General features: G+C 41.5%; 2 protein-coding genes across 2 annotated transcripts in view; one reads left to right on the plus strand and one right to left on the minus strand.

Annotated features, from left to right (window-relative positions):
• The first annotated feature begins 1112 nt into the window (after window positions 1-1112).
• On the plus strand, window positions 1113-4961 carry RPP38 (ribonuclease P/MRP subunit p38). The gene is made up of 3 exons (XM_050891069.1): window positions 1113-1457; window positions 1764-1830; window positions 3810-4961. Exon 3 carries the CDS (start codon window positions 3841-3843, stop codon window positions 4690-4692), a length of 852 nt encoding a protein of 283 aa, XP_050747026.1. The 5' UTR covers window positions 1113-1457; window positions 1764-1830; window positions 3810-3840; the 3' UTR covers window positions 4693-4961.
• A 3824-nt stretch (window positions 4962-8785) lies between these two features.
• Window positions 8786-17875, minus strand: part of NMT2 (N-myristoyltransferase 2) — a 34827-nt gene continuing 25737 nt past the window's right edge. The window contains exons 9-12 of the mRNA XM_050891068.1: window positions 16885-17055; window positions 14028-14195; window positions 9654-9791; window positions 8786-9451 (exon numbers count right to left, since the gene is read on the minus strand). Coding sequence (XP_050747025.1) covers window positions 9431-9451; window positions 9654-9791; window positions 14028-14195; window positions 16885-17055 — 498 coding nt within the window. The 3' untranslated portion in view covers window positions 8786-9430. The remainder of the gene's footprint in view (window positions 9452-9653; window positions 9792-14027; window positions 14196-16884; window positions 17056-17875) is intronic.

The following is a 17875-nucleotide window of genomic DNA, read 5'->3' on the forward strand; positions in this document are numbered from 1 at the left end:
ACCGCAGCCCCTGCCCATGCCCGTGCCCAGCCCTGCCTAGGACCTCGCATCCTCCGGCTGCAACTCTGAAAAACATGCGGCTCATCCCAGGGATACCACACACGAGCAGTTACATACACAAAATACCTTAGGAATGCTGCTTTTTTTCTTTACTCTACTAAAGACAGAATAAAAAAAAGAATTTTAAATTAATTGATAAACTAGCCTACAACTGGAACCATTAAAGGAAAAAAAATCCATCCCTGCTTATCTATCAATTCATAAATGATTTATATTCACGCCTCTATACATTTATATTCATCATTCCTTAATCATGGTTTAATCACAATACTATATGCTGCAGCATTTTTAAATCCACTAACTTCCATAAACCCATGTAAAAAGTGTTTCCCCTCAACTGAAGTCCAGGTTAAATTAAGCCAGGACTTAACGAGAAAACAAACCAAGTAAATTCCAGTAAATAAAAGGAGATTTAAAAAAATTTGAAAACAACTCCATCAACTCTCATCTCCACCACCATGAAGCGATGATGCCATTATTTTTGCTGGGGAAGCTCTGCTCTTTCAGGTACAAGAGGCTTTGCGCAACCATGTTGTGCACTAAGGTGAATATAGAAACTGAACGTGTTTGTAAATATCTGTTAGTGGCTCAGGGCAGATTGTGGGAAACACTGAATGTAACCAGTTCTTACCTGTCATCTTATTGTTACAGAATACGATGTATGCACACAATACATCACTTATTAAACGGCAGTGAGAAATGCCCGTATTGCTGTAAAGTCCCTATGAAGCACCTGTTGACTCTACTTGGCCGTGATTTCATTAGATGACGTACGACAAAGCAGATCTACTATCACCTATAAAGTAATTTATGGTAGCATTCAAAATGAGGAAACGCCAGTGCTAAACCTGCGGTGGGACCCACCAAGCGCAGGTTTCTAGCATCAGCATTTTAACGCTGCCTTTAATCAGACAGCAAGGCGCTATTTCTCTACGCGGCACTGACCGCAGCCCAGGGACGTGCAGCAGGCGGCCTCCCGGGGAGCCTGGCCCGTCTGCACCGCCCCCACTGCCCGCCGAGCCACCCCAGCCGGGACTCGGGTGTCGGTGGCTCCGCGCCGCACCCGCCACTAGCCCGGCATTTCTCGGCCGGCCGAGCTACACGCTTCCCGCCCTCCCTCCCTGTCTTCCCTTGGGCCGCTCCTGCGCTGCTCCTCCTCAGCCCGCTCCGGACACGGCCCCGGGGGCGGGAGGGCCCGCCCCGCCCGGCGGCGGCGGCGGCAGCAGCTGAAGGCGACCGGAGGCGGGCAGCGGCGGCGGCGAGAGCCCGCCGTGCCGGCGCAGAGGCGGGCCGAGGGGAGCGCTGAGGGGCGGAGCGGGGCCGCGCTGGGCGCCGACGTGCTGCGACCGACGGCGTGTGCCCGGGGAGCGGGGCGGCTGGCGCAGGCCGCGGTGGAGGTAGGGCTAGCTCGCCGCCGGGCGGGAGCGGGGCGGTTGCGGCCCGGACCCTGCTACGGCCCTGCGGTCGGGCGGGGGAGGCCGGCCCGCTCCCGTGGCGGCGGCAGTCTGGGCCCGGCCCGGCCTGCAGCAGCTCCGCGGGCAGGCGGGCGGGTAGGGGCCCGGCGGAGGCGACTCCTGCGGGCCAGGCGGTGAGGTAGCGCGGCCGAAGGAGGCGGGTGGAGCTCTCTCCCTCAGGGACCCGCCGGTGCGTTTGCAGCGCGTTCTGCTGGAGCCGTGTTTTAACCCGCGTTTCCTTGTTGTCAGGAGGTGGCTGAAGGCGTTCACGGAGCGGTCTGGAGAGCAAGCGTTTGGAGCGGGGTTTCTGGCGGAGGTAAACGTGGGCGGTGTTTCCCCGGTTTTCCCTTCCGCAGGAAGCGAGGGGGTCGTGACGCTGGTGCGAGGTGGAGGAGCTTAGCGGGGTTTTTTTGGCCTCGTTGCTTTATTTCCTATTCCTGCATGCTTGTTTTCCTTAGTAGTGCCCGTTTTGAAAAGAAAAATGTAATCTTTCAGCTGTGAAGTCTCTCATGTTTTGCTTCTTTCTCAGACAAGTCTGTTGCTGACTTTGCTTGATACCCCCTGTAAAAGGTCATCAGAGCATCCCTAATTGAAAGCGTTTAAAAAAGATAACCCAGAACTTTTTTTTTGTTTAAACATATCGTAAGCTTCCATTTCTAACTCAGTCACATATTTCTAGTGGTCATTTCCATTCTTTAGTTGTTTCCACTTTTTGGTTGTTGCCACTGTGATGGTAAGCAAAAGGGATTAGGTAACTGCATGGACAATAGCTCCATAAAGGTCTAATAAAACAAGTCGGCAGATCTTCCATCCCTAATGCAACCATTCTGGGTGCTTGGGAGCAGAAGGGAATTGCGGCCCTGCCCTCCCCAGTTTCTCCAGTTCCCAGTGTTGGAGGCAGACAACTGGGCTGGAGGGACCATTGCCTGGGTGGCCCTGCAGGGCATTTCATAGGTTCTTCTGAGAGTACTGAGAGAGGGACACAGTGCCTTGTTGTATTTTGAAATACTTACTCAGTTTTACTGTTCTCTGAAAACTAATTCTGTGTTTTTGACTCTCATTGTGGGTAGCAGCTTCACAGTTCGCATCGCATTGATACAACTCTGCTCAGTGCATTTCCCCTACTGGCTCCCAGATAAGGGTTTAACTGAGGGAAGATCCCTCCAGATAGATGTTGCTTTATGGCAGGGGGGAATTTTAGTGAAGATGAGGTTTGTCTTTTTTTTTATATCAAGGTAGCTTACTACCAGTACACAGAGAACTGATATGACTAGCAAAATGGTATTTTGTGAATATCTAAAGGCTGCCACTCAAGAGATATACATAAATGCTATCCATATGTCTACTTGGGTAACTAGGAAAACTAGGAGAGAGTCATGTCATATTTCTCCTGATTTGAAACCTGAGCTGCTCTTGTGCTGTAAGCTTGGCTGTGCAACAATGAAGATATTACTAGTTCAGCAAGGAGATGGTGAGTAGTAACTCAAGCAGGAGTATGGGGACTTCCTGAGTTACCAGGACCTGTAATCAGGCCTGCCTTCTTGTCTTCACTGTTACTCTGGACGAGATCAATCGGAGCTAGAACAATTATACTTTCTCTGCTCCCGTTTCATTTTTCTCATCCCTAAAGGCATGGTCTAGGTGACACAAGAGTAAAAGACCCCTTCTGAACTTTCTGGAGGCCTGTAGAGGATTGCCTTCCTTCACTGAAAGCATAAATTAATAGAGTCTGCAGATTTCTATCACACCTTCTAAATGCAGACAAATACAAGACATAGATTAAAGAAGGAAAAGGCAAATTAAAGTTTTAAAAATCCTTAATAATTCAGGAACTTGGAGCTTGTTTCATGTTGTGATTCCACTTCCCCCCTCCCCCCATGTCACAATACTGCTACAATGCAGCTACGCAACAGTGAAAATTGAGTGGTCCTTCAGCTTGTGGTTCTGGGGGGGGTTGTTGGTTTGGTTTTTTTTTTTTAAACTGTAATACCTCCAGCTGCTTTCGTTCAGCTTCAGAAGGGTCTCTTGTCATTTGTGTTGCCTTGCTGTCCCATCTGCTGGGTTTTGTTATTTATTTTTAAAAAACAAAAAAGAAAAGAAGCAGCACAGCATGTGCTCTGTGAAAGATTTGTTAAAGATTAGCACTGAGCTAATGTGAGGAGGGTGATAGTTGCCAGTATCACTTTGAGATGCGATGTTTCTCTTCTGCATTCCCAAGAGAAGCTTCTAGTAATGGTGTCCACAGCAAACAGTACAGTATTTGAACTAGTGTTTACCTCTTTCTTCCCTCCACAGCTAGGGTGGCAAAACACAAAAGAACCTCAGGATGTCTGTTATTCAGCGAGGGACGGCAACACTTCGTAAAGCAAAGAAAATCACTGTAAAAACATGTCTAGATAACCCCTTTGTTTTTCAGTGGAAAACCATAGATGGAGAAGATATGCATTTTATACTGCAGACTTTAGAAGAAAGGATTAAACGTATTGGACTTAAAAAGATTGAAACTCCAAGAAAGAAAAAACGTTCCCTTACAAAAAAACAAATGGAAAGAAAGTGTGATGCTAGCACCAATGAACTCCCTAAAGAAGAGGAAACAGGTGGCCATCAACAAAAACCAGGGTGGACTGATGTAAGTATCAGAAGACAGCTTGCTATTGGAATTAATGAAGTTACAAAAGCATTGGAAAAAAATGAGCTACTTCTCTTGCTGGTGTGCAAGTCTGCAAAACCTGCCATGATCACATCGCATCTTATTCAGCTGAGTGCAAGTCGAGCCACACCAGCAGGCCAGGTTCCCCGTCTCAGTGAAACAGTTGCACCACTTCTTGGCTTAACATCCATTTTAGCACTAGGCTTTAAAAAGCAGTCTGATAAATTTACTGAAGCAATAGAAGCAATAATTCCAAAGATACCAGCTTTGGAAGTGCCATGGTTTCAGTACAGAACTGAAGAATCGGTGGCTTATGCACATACAGATTCTTCAGGAAATCAGGAACCCGAGCAGCTTGCAGAGGCACAGGGGGATGAGCTCACAAGCCAGAAACGGAAGCGTTCGGAAAGCAATCAGCTCGATCTTTCAAATGTAATTTTGCAGCCTTTGAAAATCAAGAAACTTGTTCCAAATCCAAATAAGATAAAGAAACCACCTCGCAAAAAGAAAAAAGCTTTTTCAGCATAACTGATTTTAGTTTGGTTCTTCATATTAAACTGATTTTTTTAATGCAGCATGGGGTACAGCTCGAACTGAAATATTTGTTAGGCTTTACAGTGTAAAGCACTTGAATACAAGGTGAACTTTATGTTGCATTCAGTTGGGGTACTTTCTGCTTTAATAAAGAATATTGCTCAAACTTGGGTGTGAGTCTTTACCTGGGGGGTAAATATTTCATTTGCAGAGTTAAAATCAGTAATGAATATGCCGATGTAATTTAAGACATCATAAGTACATCTTTGGAATTAATGCAAAGCATTAAACAAACTTTGTATTTTTATACAGATGAACATGCTTCAAGCAAAACAGATTTAAGTATAATTATTCAAACAAATCAATACCAAAAGTGAAAGTTTATTTAAACAAAGGTCCATGCCAGTATAACTCTTTTAAAGCTGGTTCAATGCTTGTTTCAAGTAAACAGCTGTAACAGCACAGGCGGACTTCCCTTTTGAACTTCCATAGTTTGCTCTGCTGAACAATAAAGTTGTTTTGGTCAAGAATGTATGCAGACTTGGGTTCCATCTAATACCTGGTGTCCGATATGCTGAAGGAAAAACTTTATTTTCAAATACAGAACAAAACCAAATTACTACTGCTGCATTTTGAAAAAAGACTTCCATATGCAAACTATTAACACATATCCCATGAGAAAATGTAAACTAACCTAAACTCAATTTGATTTCTAAATGGAGTCTAAAATTATTTCCCAGGAAACTGAGATAAGCCATATACTGTTGTATGTAAAGTAGATGACAGCTATAACCACTACAAGACTGAAAACATACCACATAACTTTTGAGTTTCCTTTAGCTTTACTGGGGACTACAGTTTCCTAATGAGACGGTTGTGTTGTAGGAAGGAAAGGGAATAGTGCTGCAATTCAGACAATCGGAATCAACAGCCCAGGAATTTACTTGTCGCTCTATGTTTTAAGCAAAAGTCAGTACAATACTGTAGAAGAAAGTGTAAAATACCTTAACTGAGTTACTTTGTTGTTCCTTAAAGATGGAATTTACATGTTGTAGTTTTCAGGGATTCGCTAATCCAGACTTCCAGTGCTATCAGATAGCTTATCTGTATTTTGGATTTATTTAGAAGTGACTTTAGTTCATGATACCAACTACAAAGGAAGGCATTAGCAATGATTCTGTAGTCATGATGCTCCCTGAAGTCTAAACGAACTAAGACATTTAATGCCCAAATTTTTTCCCTCCCTGGCTGAGGGTGGCAAGAAGAGGTGAGGTTTTTTTGCCTTGCTTCGCAGTCCTTCGTACATGTCCTTTGTTTTGGCTTTTTGGATGCATAAAAGTTTGAAGGCATGCTAGCACTACTGTATTTAATTCCCATGCTGGCTAACTGTAACACTTAAATCTTAGCCTTTAAACAGAGCATGAGGATTAGCTTTGGTAAAGAATGTAAGTAAGTGCAGCAATCATCTTTCAAGCACTTCGCTGCCTGCCCAGGTCTATAGCTCTCTTCTGGGATTCATGTCCCCTCCACAGATAGGAAGTTACTCTGGGAAAGAAATTACAGACATTTCAAAAGACTGGTGGGAAAGGTGGTGGAGTGAGCCTTAAGTTTGCCCACCTTTGTGAAACCATCTACTAGGTTTTGAGGAGTCTTACCTGGTAGCTGTTCATAGCAAGCCTAATGCTCAGGTTCAACTTTTGGATACAGCAGAAGAGCCTCTCCTGTTGAGCTGCTGACAGTGGCGCCCACACAGATAATAACTTTTTCTTAAGGACCCGCTTAGGAAGCAAGAGTGAGTTGCCACAATTTCCACCTCCTGAGTAACTGTCCTATTGCATGGGTGCAGGCTGGGACACCTTCAAGATTCACATCTTGATGCTGTGATACTTCAGCAAAGCACTTGAGGTGAAGAGCACAGCTAGCCGAAAGGTTTGAGCACTCAACAGGGACAGAAGAGAACATGTTGGATTACACAGCTGTTGGGTAACACACACAGGTTCATGAACAGAACTCTCCAGGAACTGCCCCAGCACTCGGGCTCAGATGCCCGCTTCCCTCATGCTCTCTGGCCCAGTAAGTTTTCTCTCTCAGCTACAGCACTGCACAGCTTCTACAGGAGCACAGCTCTGCCCTCCTTCCCCTCAGTTAACACGCAGTGTGAGCCAGAAAACAAGACAGAGAAGTTTACCCCTCAGATTCAGAAGCAAATGGCATTGTTTTCCCAGAAGACAGCACAAGAGCGGCCACATTCCTTCCTTCATGTGCGATTATGCCAAGATCAGGGCAGAAACCCAGGCTGCAGGAAACCCAGGTTTAAGTCTGTCTACCTGGACATATTTGGTCCCATCGTGGCCTCAACGCTTTTCCAAACAATAGTACCGGGGAGGATTTGCCTTCTGATTTCAGAGAAGAGAGGGGAAAAGAAAATGTCTGCCTACCATTTCTTCCACTTGCATTTTTTTGAGGGGAGGGAAGGCAGAGAACATGAGCATATCTTTCACCTGGCATTCAAGACCACCCATCCAGATTAGGGAGAGCTGGGCTGTGATCATTCCCAAGCAAGGAGGTCCCTCAGCCATGAGGGCAGAGCTATGCCCTGCTGTCCCACCTCATGTTAGGCAGCAGCTGAGCAAGGATTTCCGAGGCTCTGCCTTTAAAGCTCAAGCAGAACACACCAAGCCCCTTGGTGAACCTCCTCCTCATCACAGCCGGCTCCAATGCAAATGCCCAGCCAGGAAGGCACCTTCCTGCCTTTTGGGAATTAAGAACTTAAGTCTTCGATGGAGTTGAGATTAAATCCTTCTTGTTACCTCAGATATCACTACCATCGATTACATTTTCAGGCACTTAGTTCTGCTCAGGCCTCACACAGGGAGTCCAAGCTCCCCCTGCACCATCTGTTATGACTGCTACTAGCAGACAGGTATCAGAGTGGCCAAAGTTGTAAAGCCCAACTGCACCATTAGATGTCTGAAAGATCTCCTTTGAAGCCCTTTTAAATTCATGAGGTCCCGAGCTGGTGCACATCCAGGGGTCAGACAAAGCACGTTCAATCCCTTCCTTTGTTTGAAGGAGGTCGAATGCTTTAATCACAGAGCTGTAACGCAATAAGGGAAAGCATTTATCACTGTCTCTAGGGCAGAATCCTCTCACCACAATTCAAAAAGTAAAAGAAACCAAACCACAAGCCATTCACACTCTGGAAGAGGAGCAGGAAGAAAGAAAAACCCCACTGCTATAAGGAGGTGGGTAGGGCTAGCAGTTATGAAGAACAGACAAATTTATCTTCATCTAAATTGATGTTTTCAGGTACAGAATTCAACTTTCAGCAAAATCTGCTGTCAGAATTACAGGCATGTTTAAAAGGAAAGTTTAGACATTTGCATTTCATGAGATATTCAAGTCACATTCAAAAGATGCTCACAGCACTGAGGCTTCACTACCACAATTTGGCACTTTCAGCTAGAACAGTTTCTTACTGCAGATTTTCTTGGTGCTCACGTTACTGCAGCATCCGTGAGCTGAAAGAACTGCTATCATATCTAGCTATGACGCTATGCTGGAATGCATATAAAGTGCTTCAGAAGCCGCTCTGGTTGCCGAGCATTCATGAGGGAATTAAAACAGCTCCCCTCAACAACAAAGATCAGCCCTCCTACGTTTCAGGAAGTGCAGTACAGAGACTTCCAAGGACTGAGGGTAGAGCATTTCTCTTCTGCTTACCAGCCACATATATAGCAAAACTTCTTATTCCAAAGTCAGGATAAAAACACTACCAGGAACAATTTATGAATACGTATTTACACAAGATACTTTTCATTAGAATTACAGACTTCATAGGAAATCAAAGTAGACAAAGGAATATGTGCAATTTCGCAGAAGCGTTGAAAACATTCAAACTATAAATATCCTGATAGCACTACTAAAATTCTTAGTTTTACACACAGGCTGATGTTATTCTACTGAGGAAAAACTAAGGTTTTGTGCCACAACTGTAAATTAAGTACAGTAATGTATTATCATTCCGGCAACATAGATAACACCTGCACTGAACAGTGCGATACTGTTAAATCAATCCACTGATCTATTGAAGATCAAAGTACAAATCTGTATTTTTATTGATTTGGCAGCGTTGCTTATGGAGAAACAAATGCACTAGTTAAACCAGTACATTGTCATACTGCTCCAGTTACAAAAACATCCAGGACTTTCGTAGAGCTACAAACGTATCGTACTTCATGATTTTCCCCCAAATGATGATATCCACGTGACGTAAATAAGCAAAGATACTCAAGTTTGTATCCTTCATTCTGTTACACTGACAAACATACACCACCACTTAATAAATAGAAATGCAGCAGTTCATCCACATAATAGCAAATATTTTTGTACCCTAATCCACCACTGAAGTTCAGTTTGTACAAAACAGTCTTTTCTACAGAGTGGAAAAAAAATACCTTCTTCTCATCAAGGTGCAAGCTAAGCTTTGAAACTTAAATGAATGTGCTTTTATTCTTTTCATGGACAATAAAAGAGTTTCATGGACCTTCTGATCTATCTGAAAATGCATAAATTTGGTCACATATGGATGTCTTCATTGTTCAGGTTTAATGGACTATTTCAGTATCACTGACGTTGTGCTTTTACTCCTCTTGAACAATACCATTCCAAGAGTTATGGAGATCAAATTAACTCAAACGATGACCTCAGAGTTCTAGAAACATAAGTGTTCTCATTGTAATACAAGACCAACCTAAAGGAAGAAGAAAAATATAATATTTTAAGTTCAGGTATGGCAATAAATCTAAACATCATTAGTTTTCTGCACCTCAATTATGGATCTTAAATATGACCAATTAAAAAAGTTATTTTAAAACTTCTGCCCATTTTGGCCAGCGTAGATTAATGTACCATTATACCTAACAGAATTCAGAAGCTCTTTTTTTCTTCCTTACCTTTTCGGATTCCATGCCAGGACACCTCCAGTTGTACAAATAATACTGCAAATTTCCATCTCCAATCCCAAACTTGAGTTTTTCCAGGAATGTTTTGTTCTCCATTAAGTCTAGTGCATTGAACACATCAAATCCTTTCTGGCAATAGGAAAACATTTTTTAAAATTTTACTTTTAAAAGTTTCAAATGACGCACAAATGATACTTTACACAGTGCCATACAATATCCAAGAGACTAGGCTAATTAAGTGGAAAAAAAGACAGGGGAATAAATCTTGCCTTTTAATTAGGTACACACACAAAGAATTCTTCCCAATAAAAAGTGAAGTATAAGGCACAACTTTGCTTGAAGATTATCTCCACAAGGGTAGGAATCCTAAAGCCACTTTCAGGGGTAAAGGTCTGAAGAGTCCCTAAAGCATTATCGATTATTTTATCCTTATAAATATGTGTTTTTTACAGTCGCATACAGTGTTTTGACACACATGGCCTATTGCAGCTAAAGCTGCATAAATACAGCTTATGGTGTTTTTCAGCCATTTATCATTCTGTTAATGATAAACATATTTTTGTGACTTGGCCCTTTTCTGAAATGCCATTGTCTTTAAAATGCCAATCTTTCACATGTTACTCTCCCTCCCGTACTCATGCACCCTCTACCAACTCCTCTTTTCATCAGCCTCCCAAATTCACCACTCAAAGACCCATTTTGCTCTCAGAACAGCCACATAGCTGAATTAGTCTCAGGGTTTTGTGCGGCATCACAAACATACTCAAATCCCAACTCACTGCGAACTCTTAACAAGCAACATAAAAACAAGGTCAGTTAAGCCATCACAGTGACAATCTTCATGTACGAATAGCTGAATTTGTTTGGGGGCCTGGATATAAAAGTCCATTTATTTGCAACTAACTGCAAGGGAGTCTGACCTAATATCTTGGAGTCTTAACAGCACAAAGGCAGTGCGCCAGCAAGACTTTCTATACTCTAAGATAAAAATAAGTTACAAAACAATAATGCTCAGTTACTTAAGCACAAGAAGATGGTAAGGAACATTCTTTACTCAGTATTAAAAACTAGATGTATTTTGTTTTTCTTTTAAATAAGTACCCCATATTAGGAAAAAAGGGGGTTGAAGAAAAAGAGCATTTTAAGCTCTACATCAGTTTAGGACTCTTTTTTAAGAGTCACAAAGCACAGACAGTAAGTTTAGTAAGGTTCTCCAACTACCTTACACAAAGATCATTCTGTGTGCAGATGAAACTATGCTAAGTTAAATGTGCTGTGAAAAACACAGAGAAACAAGACAAATAAGGTAGCAAGGATTTGACACTTGGCATCTAAAGAAGTAAATTTTGAAGGATTCCAAGTTAGTAACAGACAGTAACAGAAATCTCAGAAGGCAGGACGGGAAGCAGGGGAGAACAGAGACACACTGTATGTACAGACACACTAATGAAGCTCTGCAATTAAGCATTCAAAATTCAAATAAATGATGAAGTCTACAGATGTAGTTTTAATTCACTATCTAAACATCAGTAGATTAGGTTCAGGTTAGTATCTTCCGAGAAGTATAAAAAAGTTCCTGTTCAAAGATACTTGCTCCACAGCTCTGCCAGACCATTAGAGGAGACTCAGAAGTGAACTTCTTCCCTGTTTATAAGCTCTCTCCAGTTCTAGATCTAGAAACTTAGTGTCAGCTTTAACAATAAAATATGCAGGGTTTGAGGGGGATTATCCTGTTGGAAAATCTCACTCTCTCCATGCAGAATACATGGAACCTAAGTGCATAACTCCAAATTTTGCGTTTTGCTTTGGAGGTCAGGCATTTTGTCCTATAATTGCCAAGACTTTACTAGACTTCGTTCTAAGCTAATTTTACATAGTGTAATATGAAGATAAAAATCAACATTAAACTGACACGCAAACCCTAAAAGCAATTTGATGAGTTGAATTTGTACCTCCAAAATGCATTCTTTGAGAGTAAAAGTACAGAAAGGACTGTGGTGGGTTGTCCCCAGCCAACAGCCAAACACCCACCCAGCCTTTCGCTTGCTCCTCTCCCACGGGATGGGGAGAAAATAGAAGGAAGGCAAGACGACTTGTAAATCGAAATAATGACAGTTTAATAGAGAAAGCAAAAGCTGCACGCACAAGCAAAGCAAAAAGAGGAATGCATTCCCTACTTCCCATCGGCAGGCAGATGTCAAGCCACTTCCTGGAAAGCAAGGTCCCAGCATGCATAATGGTTGTTCAGGAAGATAAATGCTATAACCAGGAGCACCCCACCTTTCTCCTCCTTTCCTTCAGCCTTTATTGCGGAGCACAACATCGTATGGTGTGGAATATCCCTTTGGTCAGTTGGGGTCAGCTGTCCTGGCTGTGTCCCCTCCCAACTTCTTGCCCACCCTCGGCCTACTCACTGTGGGTGAGAGAAAGTCCTGAGGCTGTGCAAGCACTGTTCAGCCATAGCCAAAACAGTGCTTTATTATCAGCCCTGGTTTAGTCACAAATACGAAGCACACAAAGCACAGCACCATATGGGCTGCTAGGAAGAAAGTTAACTCCATCCCAGCCAGACCCAGTACATTTGTAAACAAAAAGCTGTGAATAGGACTGCATTTATCATTTCTCTTCCCTTGCCTCACCTCTCCTCATCTAAAAGTTCAAGTGCCAGATCTGCAAATGTAATTAGGCATCTAATGATGCAGACAGGCCCAGCACGTACTTTGGAAATCCACAGGCACCTAAATCCCAGTATTCTAGCTATATGATGATCCATTTAAAAGAAAAGAATCACACATCACATTCAGAGAGAAATGTAGACCGGGGAAGGTGCAAAGCCTTGTGGTTAGACCACGTAACTGCTTCCTTACCCGTTCCAGCTGTGGCCTAGTGAATGGCCAGCCACTCAGCTCCCTATGCCACACTTCAAATGGAGACCAACGTTTATTCCTTTTTCCACTTTGACTTTTAAGAATAAGTAGTACTAGTATTTTTAGCCATTTCTGAAAATTATACTAGCCACCTTCCTGTATCTTCATATATCTTAATACCTTTCAAAGTCTGTCTCTGAACTTCCTTTTGTATTATTCTGGAGCCTGAATAATGGGGTTCTACATTCCCCATGACTATCCAGGAGTTTTCCTTGCCAAATAGTTATTCAACTCAATATTGCTTATAGGCCAACAAGCCTCAGCAAGCAGTTCGCGTCATAGATATCAGCTCAGCTGCAGTGCTGCATGAACACGGCTGAGACAGACAAGCTGAAGACTATGTGGCTGCTTTCATGCAGCCTGAACTCTGAACAGATACAGCCTTTGCAGACCATCACTGGCTTCATACAGGATCAACACAGAAAGCCCTGTGCCACATGCAGTGCAGACGGCTCTGAACATGGTCGGCTGGAGCACAGCTAGCATTTGCTTGCATTGAGCACTCATCTGGTAGGTGTAACACCACAAGCAGTGCAGCAGCAACACTTCAGCTGGGAGGGGCAAGCTTCAAGCATGAGGAGCAGAAAACATGCCTGTGCTCTGCAGCGTGTTGGGAATGGTTGCTAGAATGGATACCATGGACTGGACGAAGCCTGTGCAGTGCTGTGAATTGTCAGGGCTAAACAGGTCTCTGAGGATTCATTCAGAGTGCTGGGATGTGCATCACCTGCACAGCTCCGTACCACAGACTACACTGCCATTGGTGTTTGCACTGCGCTCCCATGAAACCCTTATGATTAAGGGCTGAGCATTAGTTTTTCATCAGACAGGACTAAACTCTTACAATTCTTATGTTTTAAAACTTCATTTATAGTCTCTTCCCTTCCACTCAACTAAACCATCTATCAGTGTAATGCCATGCATGAAGGTGTCCTTAAAAGCTACAACATGACGTCATCTACAGAGCTTTACGGGCAGCAATTAGTAACAAGATAAAATGATAAAGCTTGCACAAATAAGCTTTTACATGTTGTAGAAATAAAAAATAGTTTAAACAAACAAACAAAATGTATTTAATAGAACTTATTAACTCATCTCCAAGGGAAACTATTTTAGTGATACTTTCCATTCTTCTGGTACTTAATGAATATGGTCGTCAGTGTGCTCTTGGATGTTTACAAAGTTCAAGCTATTGCAAACGCTTGATCTTCATGCGCTTGTCATTCCCTAGCATCACTCAAAGTAAAAAGGAACAGTGTTTTATATTTTAATATATATACAGTATATGTCTCATCAACTGCACTTTGTGCTGTAGACAGTAAAAGAAAACAGAATGCAATGGCATGGATAAATTGCTGCCAGTTCTTACCTTGCCACCACTCCTAATAATACTTTGTGAAAGAAGCAGAACCCGCCCCCCCCCCCCCCCCCAACTTACCAATTTAGCTATAATGAGTGCATCATTCATTAAGTCCAAGAGGGGGGTCTCTGTATGAATATTGTAAAAGGAATAGGCAGCTTTGAGGCTTTTATGAACAGGATGGTGCATCACTGTTGAAGGTAATGTGTAGAAACTCAGGAAGTCTGTTAAAATACCATTTGAGCCCTATCAAAAAAAAAAAAAAAGAAAAGTCAATTAATAAGGAGTAACCACTTAGTTATTGGTTAGGCCAACATGGCAGTTCTACAGAAAGTAAGTAATAAATGCAGCACAGTCTTGCAAACCGTAAGTATTATGGTATAACAGGTAAACTTGGCTAAGATTTGAAGAAATTGAATTCTTGCCAAGGATGTATCTATACATCAAAGCGAGACTGAAGCCTGAAATGGTCACTTCAGAAAAGGAAACAAACATTTAGATTTTTCTAGTCTATTACACCAATAACATTTTGACAACCAATTGCCAAAGCATTTCAGTTTGTTTCCCAAGCTTAGCCTGCTATAAAAAAAGCAAACAAAGCACACTTTCAAAAAAAGTACAGAAATTTTCTTCCAATTTAACTTATTTTTAAAAGAATATTTTGAAAATCTGATGAAGTTCACATTGAGGAATAATTTTCTCAAGTTTCTAAAAACAGAAAAAAAAATATACTGTGCTGGTATACAAAGTGTATTTAAATCAGCTCTAGTGATTATTAATCAACAAGCACAATCTGTTTGCTAGACAACAGTGCTAAATCACATTGAAATTCTAGTAAGACCAGTAGTCATCAAAAAAGGTACTTAGATGGAAATCTAAAGTATCCTACATAGACTTTCGTAATATTTCACGCACCTAATGAAGTTTAACCATCTTCAAGAGTGCAGATTAGTAGGAAATGGGAAATAATTATTACATGGGTTATGACTGACATGCTGAGCACAAAAAAAACTACCCAGATTTTCACTCCTCCTATTCGGATTGGGTCTCCTGATATCTCCAAGAAGATAAGGCAAAGGAGACACACAAATGCTTGTTCTTGCTTGTTTGCTTTATTTTTGAATGACTGGTGCCCACTATTTTGAGCTTAATGAAGGACCTCACGTGGATCCTTAAATTGATGGTACTTCTAGAGGAAAAGTAAAAGAGTTGAACCCATCACATGCAAAAAAGCTATTGTCTTAGAGCAAGTATGGATTCTGTAGTAGAGAGAAACTAACAACAAATAACAGAAAAGTTAAGTCACTCACTAAATTCAGTAAGGACGATGAAAATATTAATCCAGGAATTATACAGAGTATTTTAAGGTTTTAGCTCTGCACATTACAAAGATGACTTAAAAATCTGAGACTAGCTTCTCCAGGTCACACAGGTCTTAAAAAGATTTTAAGCACTAACAAACCTACATTTTGTATAGTGAAAAACTAGTCAAGAGATGGTGTAAAACCAGCAAGTGAAGACTGCGCTGTTCAGTTAAAATGGCACTGTCATTGGCACACTCATGCTAATCCTGGTGCTTGTGGACTCTTCTGTAGGCTTCAACTCACCAACAAAGCCAAAAACCAACCCAGGGAGCTGGGAAGGGGGGGAAGAAGAGGGGGTGGAGAAAGAAGGAGGGACAATAAATTAAATTAGACCATGGAAGAGCCCAATGAGCACTAGACCCACTACAAAGTAAGTAGAAAGCTAAGCTTGGACAATGACAACCGATGAGCAGGACCTCTCATCTCCAGCAGCAGTAAGTTTCTAAATTCAGCTGAGACTCCTGCACAAATTCAAGTTGCAGTGTGGGAACACTGAGCTTCACAACTCGCAGCTTCTGTGAGGAGCTGGTAGCTTTAAGGATGTTAGTGCTGATCATTTTCAAATAACCTTATCACTTTAAACAAAGTAATACACTATCTAAATACAATGTCTACAACTGATTTAGCATGGACTCAAAGGGAAGAGTGTATCTTTCTCCACTGGCTTTATCGCAGCTATTCCAGCCATGCCTTGGAGATTTCCAATCCAAATGCTAATCTATTCCTGCACTGCTTATTTTGCGAGAAGCATTGTGACCAAGAGGTTGGAGGGTGGGGGTGGTAGGGTGGGGAGGGAAGAGTAAGTGCTAGGAACAGATGACGCTCTCCATCTTGTTAGTGGACAAAGATTATAATTTTCAAGATAATTGAACTCCTAGCTGACAGCAACTCATGACAGCACCAAGAGATGTTAACTTTTACCTCTCTATTTTACGTATACTCATGCATATACACGTATATACACACACACAAATTCATACACATATATACACACATACTCTTTTACTGGAAAAAAGTATATTTTACTGAAGCAGACCATCAAAAAACATAATTCCCCCAGCAGGTGCCCGTAAAATCGGTCTTTAAAAAAAAAGAATTTTGAACTGGTGTATGGTAGAAACTTAGACACCTGAGAATTCAAACTGAATTCAAACTAAATCCTTATCTCAGTCATTGTATCTTTTTCCTGTTTTCTAGAAAAGAAGTTTTGAAGACCACTGCTTATTATTTTGTCATATCTCTATGGAAAAAAATGGAGGAATACAGGTGGAAGGGTTGTTTTTAAAATATGTAAGGTTTTTTTCTGTAATATTTCCAAGATAGTGGTATTTTGAGATTTCAAAATCCTTCTTTAAAATATCCCGTTACAAGAGCACTGCAGTTTATCACAAGCAAACATTTTGTCATTAACAGAATGCAATACAAAGAACAAAGCTTAGAATCATGGTATCAAATTCTACCTATAGCATACATTTTTCATACTGTCCACATTTCAAAAACTTAATGCTGATATGAACTTTTGTAAGTGGCATTCACATATACATTCATGAAGTAGTTAGGGCATGTTTTACCTCTACTACATAAGTGTCAATAATATGATCCCGAGGCAGGAACCAGTGGGCTACCTCTTCTTCATCCATCACAGGAGCAAGATTAAACTGTTTCAAGTAAGTGTTGATTAATTCTTGTACTGCTTTAGTATCTTTTTGTTCCATTGGTCTCAAACCTGAAGTCTTTGTGGCCTTATCGTAACAAAAGAAAAATAAATGTTAAGATGTTGAAAGGAAAACTGCATACACAGCAAAGGCTGAAAGTAGGTTGCAGAGTCACTCCACTTGCTATAATGCATTCATTATTAGCCTACTTTACCCCAGCCACCTAATTCATTATGCTATTTTACAAACGGCTTTCAATCAGAATTCCCTCTCTTCTAATTATTGAGACAGTCTGGGGCACTTCAATCTTTATATTTCATTATTGAAACAACCTCATTTCTCCAGAGAAAGAGATACCATTGCCAACAGCGTAGACTTCACGCATTTTGTATCTCTCTTTTTTTTTTTTTTTTTTTTAGGTCAGTCTTTCTTTCTTATCTTCTTCTAAACTACCTAGGGCCCAGACACAGAAACAAAACATAAAGCAACCGGCATATCAGAAGTTAATCTGAAGAGACAAGAACACTTGCAATTCAATCCTATGAAAATTACAGTCAATCTATAAACCAAAGTCAGCTGATAAATTTTAATTAGAGATTATTTAACAAAAAAATTCCACCTATTCTTAACACTTGCAAACTCCCTTGCTAACTCAACTTTCTATACAGGCACACCTGCTGTTCTGTTAACAGGAAAGCTTCTCATAACTTACAGCTGCCTGAAATTAAAAACCTACAGTATTTTAACAAAGTTATTTATTTGACTTTAAACATCAGAAGAGGAAAAAATTGCTTTCCAGTACTATGCAATTAATGTTTAAACAAGCAAAGGTGATAGAAGTTTTCTCCCCAGCTTTTGTTAGCTTTCCTGAATACTTCCTTTTAGGGAGGCTAAGGCTTGTTCTCTT

This window comes from Gymnogyps californianus, chromosome 2 (genome assembly GCF_018139145.2).
Source record: "Gymnogyps californianus isolate 813 chromosome 2, ASM1813914v2, whole genome shotgun sequence".
In the NCBI taxonomy this organism is placed as follows: domain Eukaryota; kingdom Metazoa; phylum Chordata; class Aves; order Accipitriformes; family Cathartidae; genus Gymnogyps; species Gymnogyps californianus.

Excerpts from the sequence above, each read along its gene's own strand:
- RPP38 (XM_050891069.1), top strand. The coding sequence starts at position 3,841 with ATGTCTGTTATTCAGCGAGGGACGGCAACACTTCGTAAAGCAAAGAAA.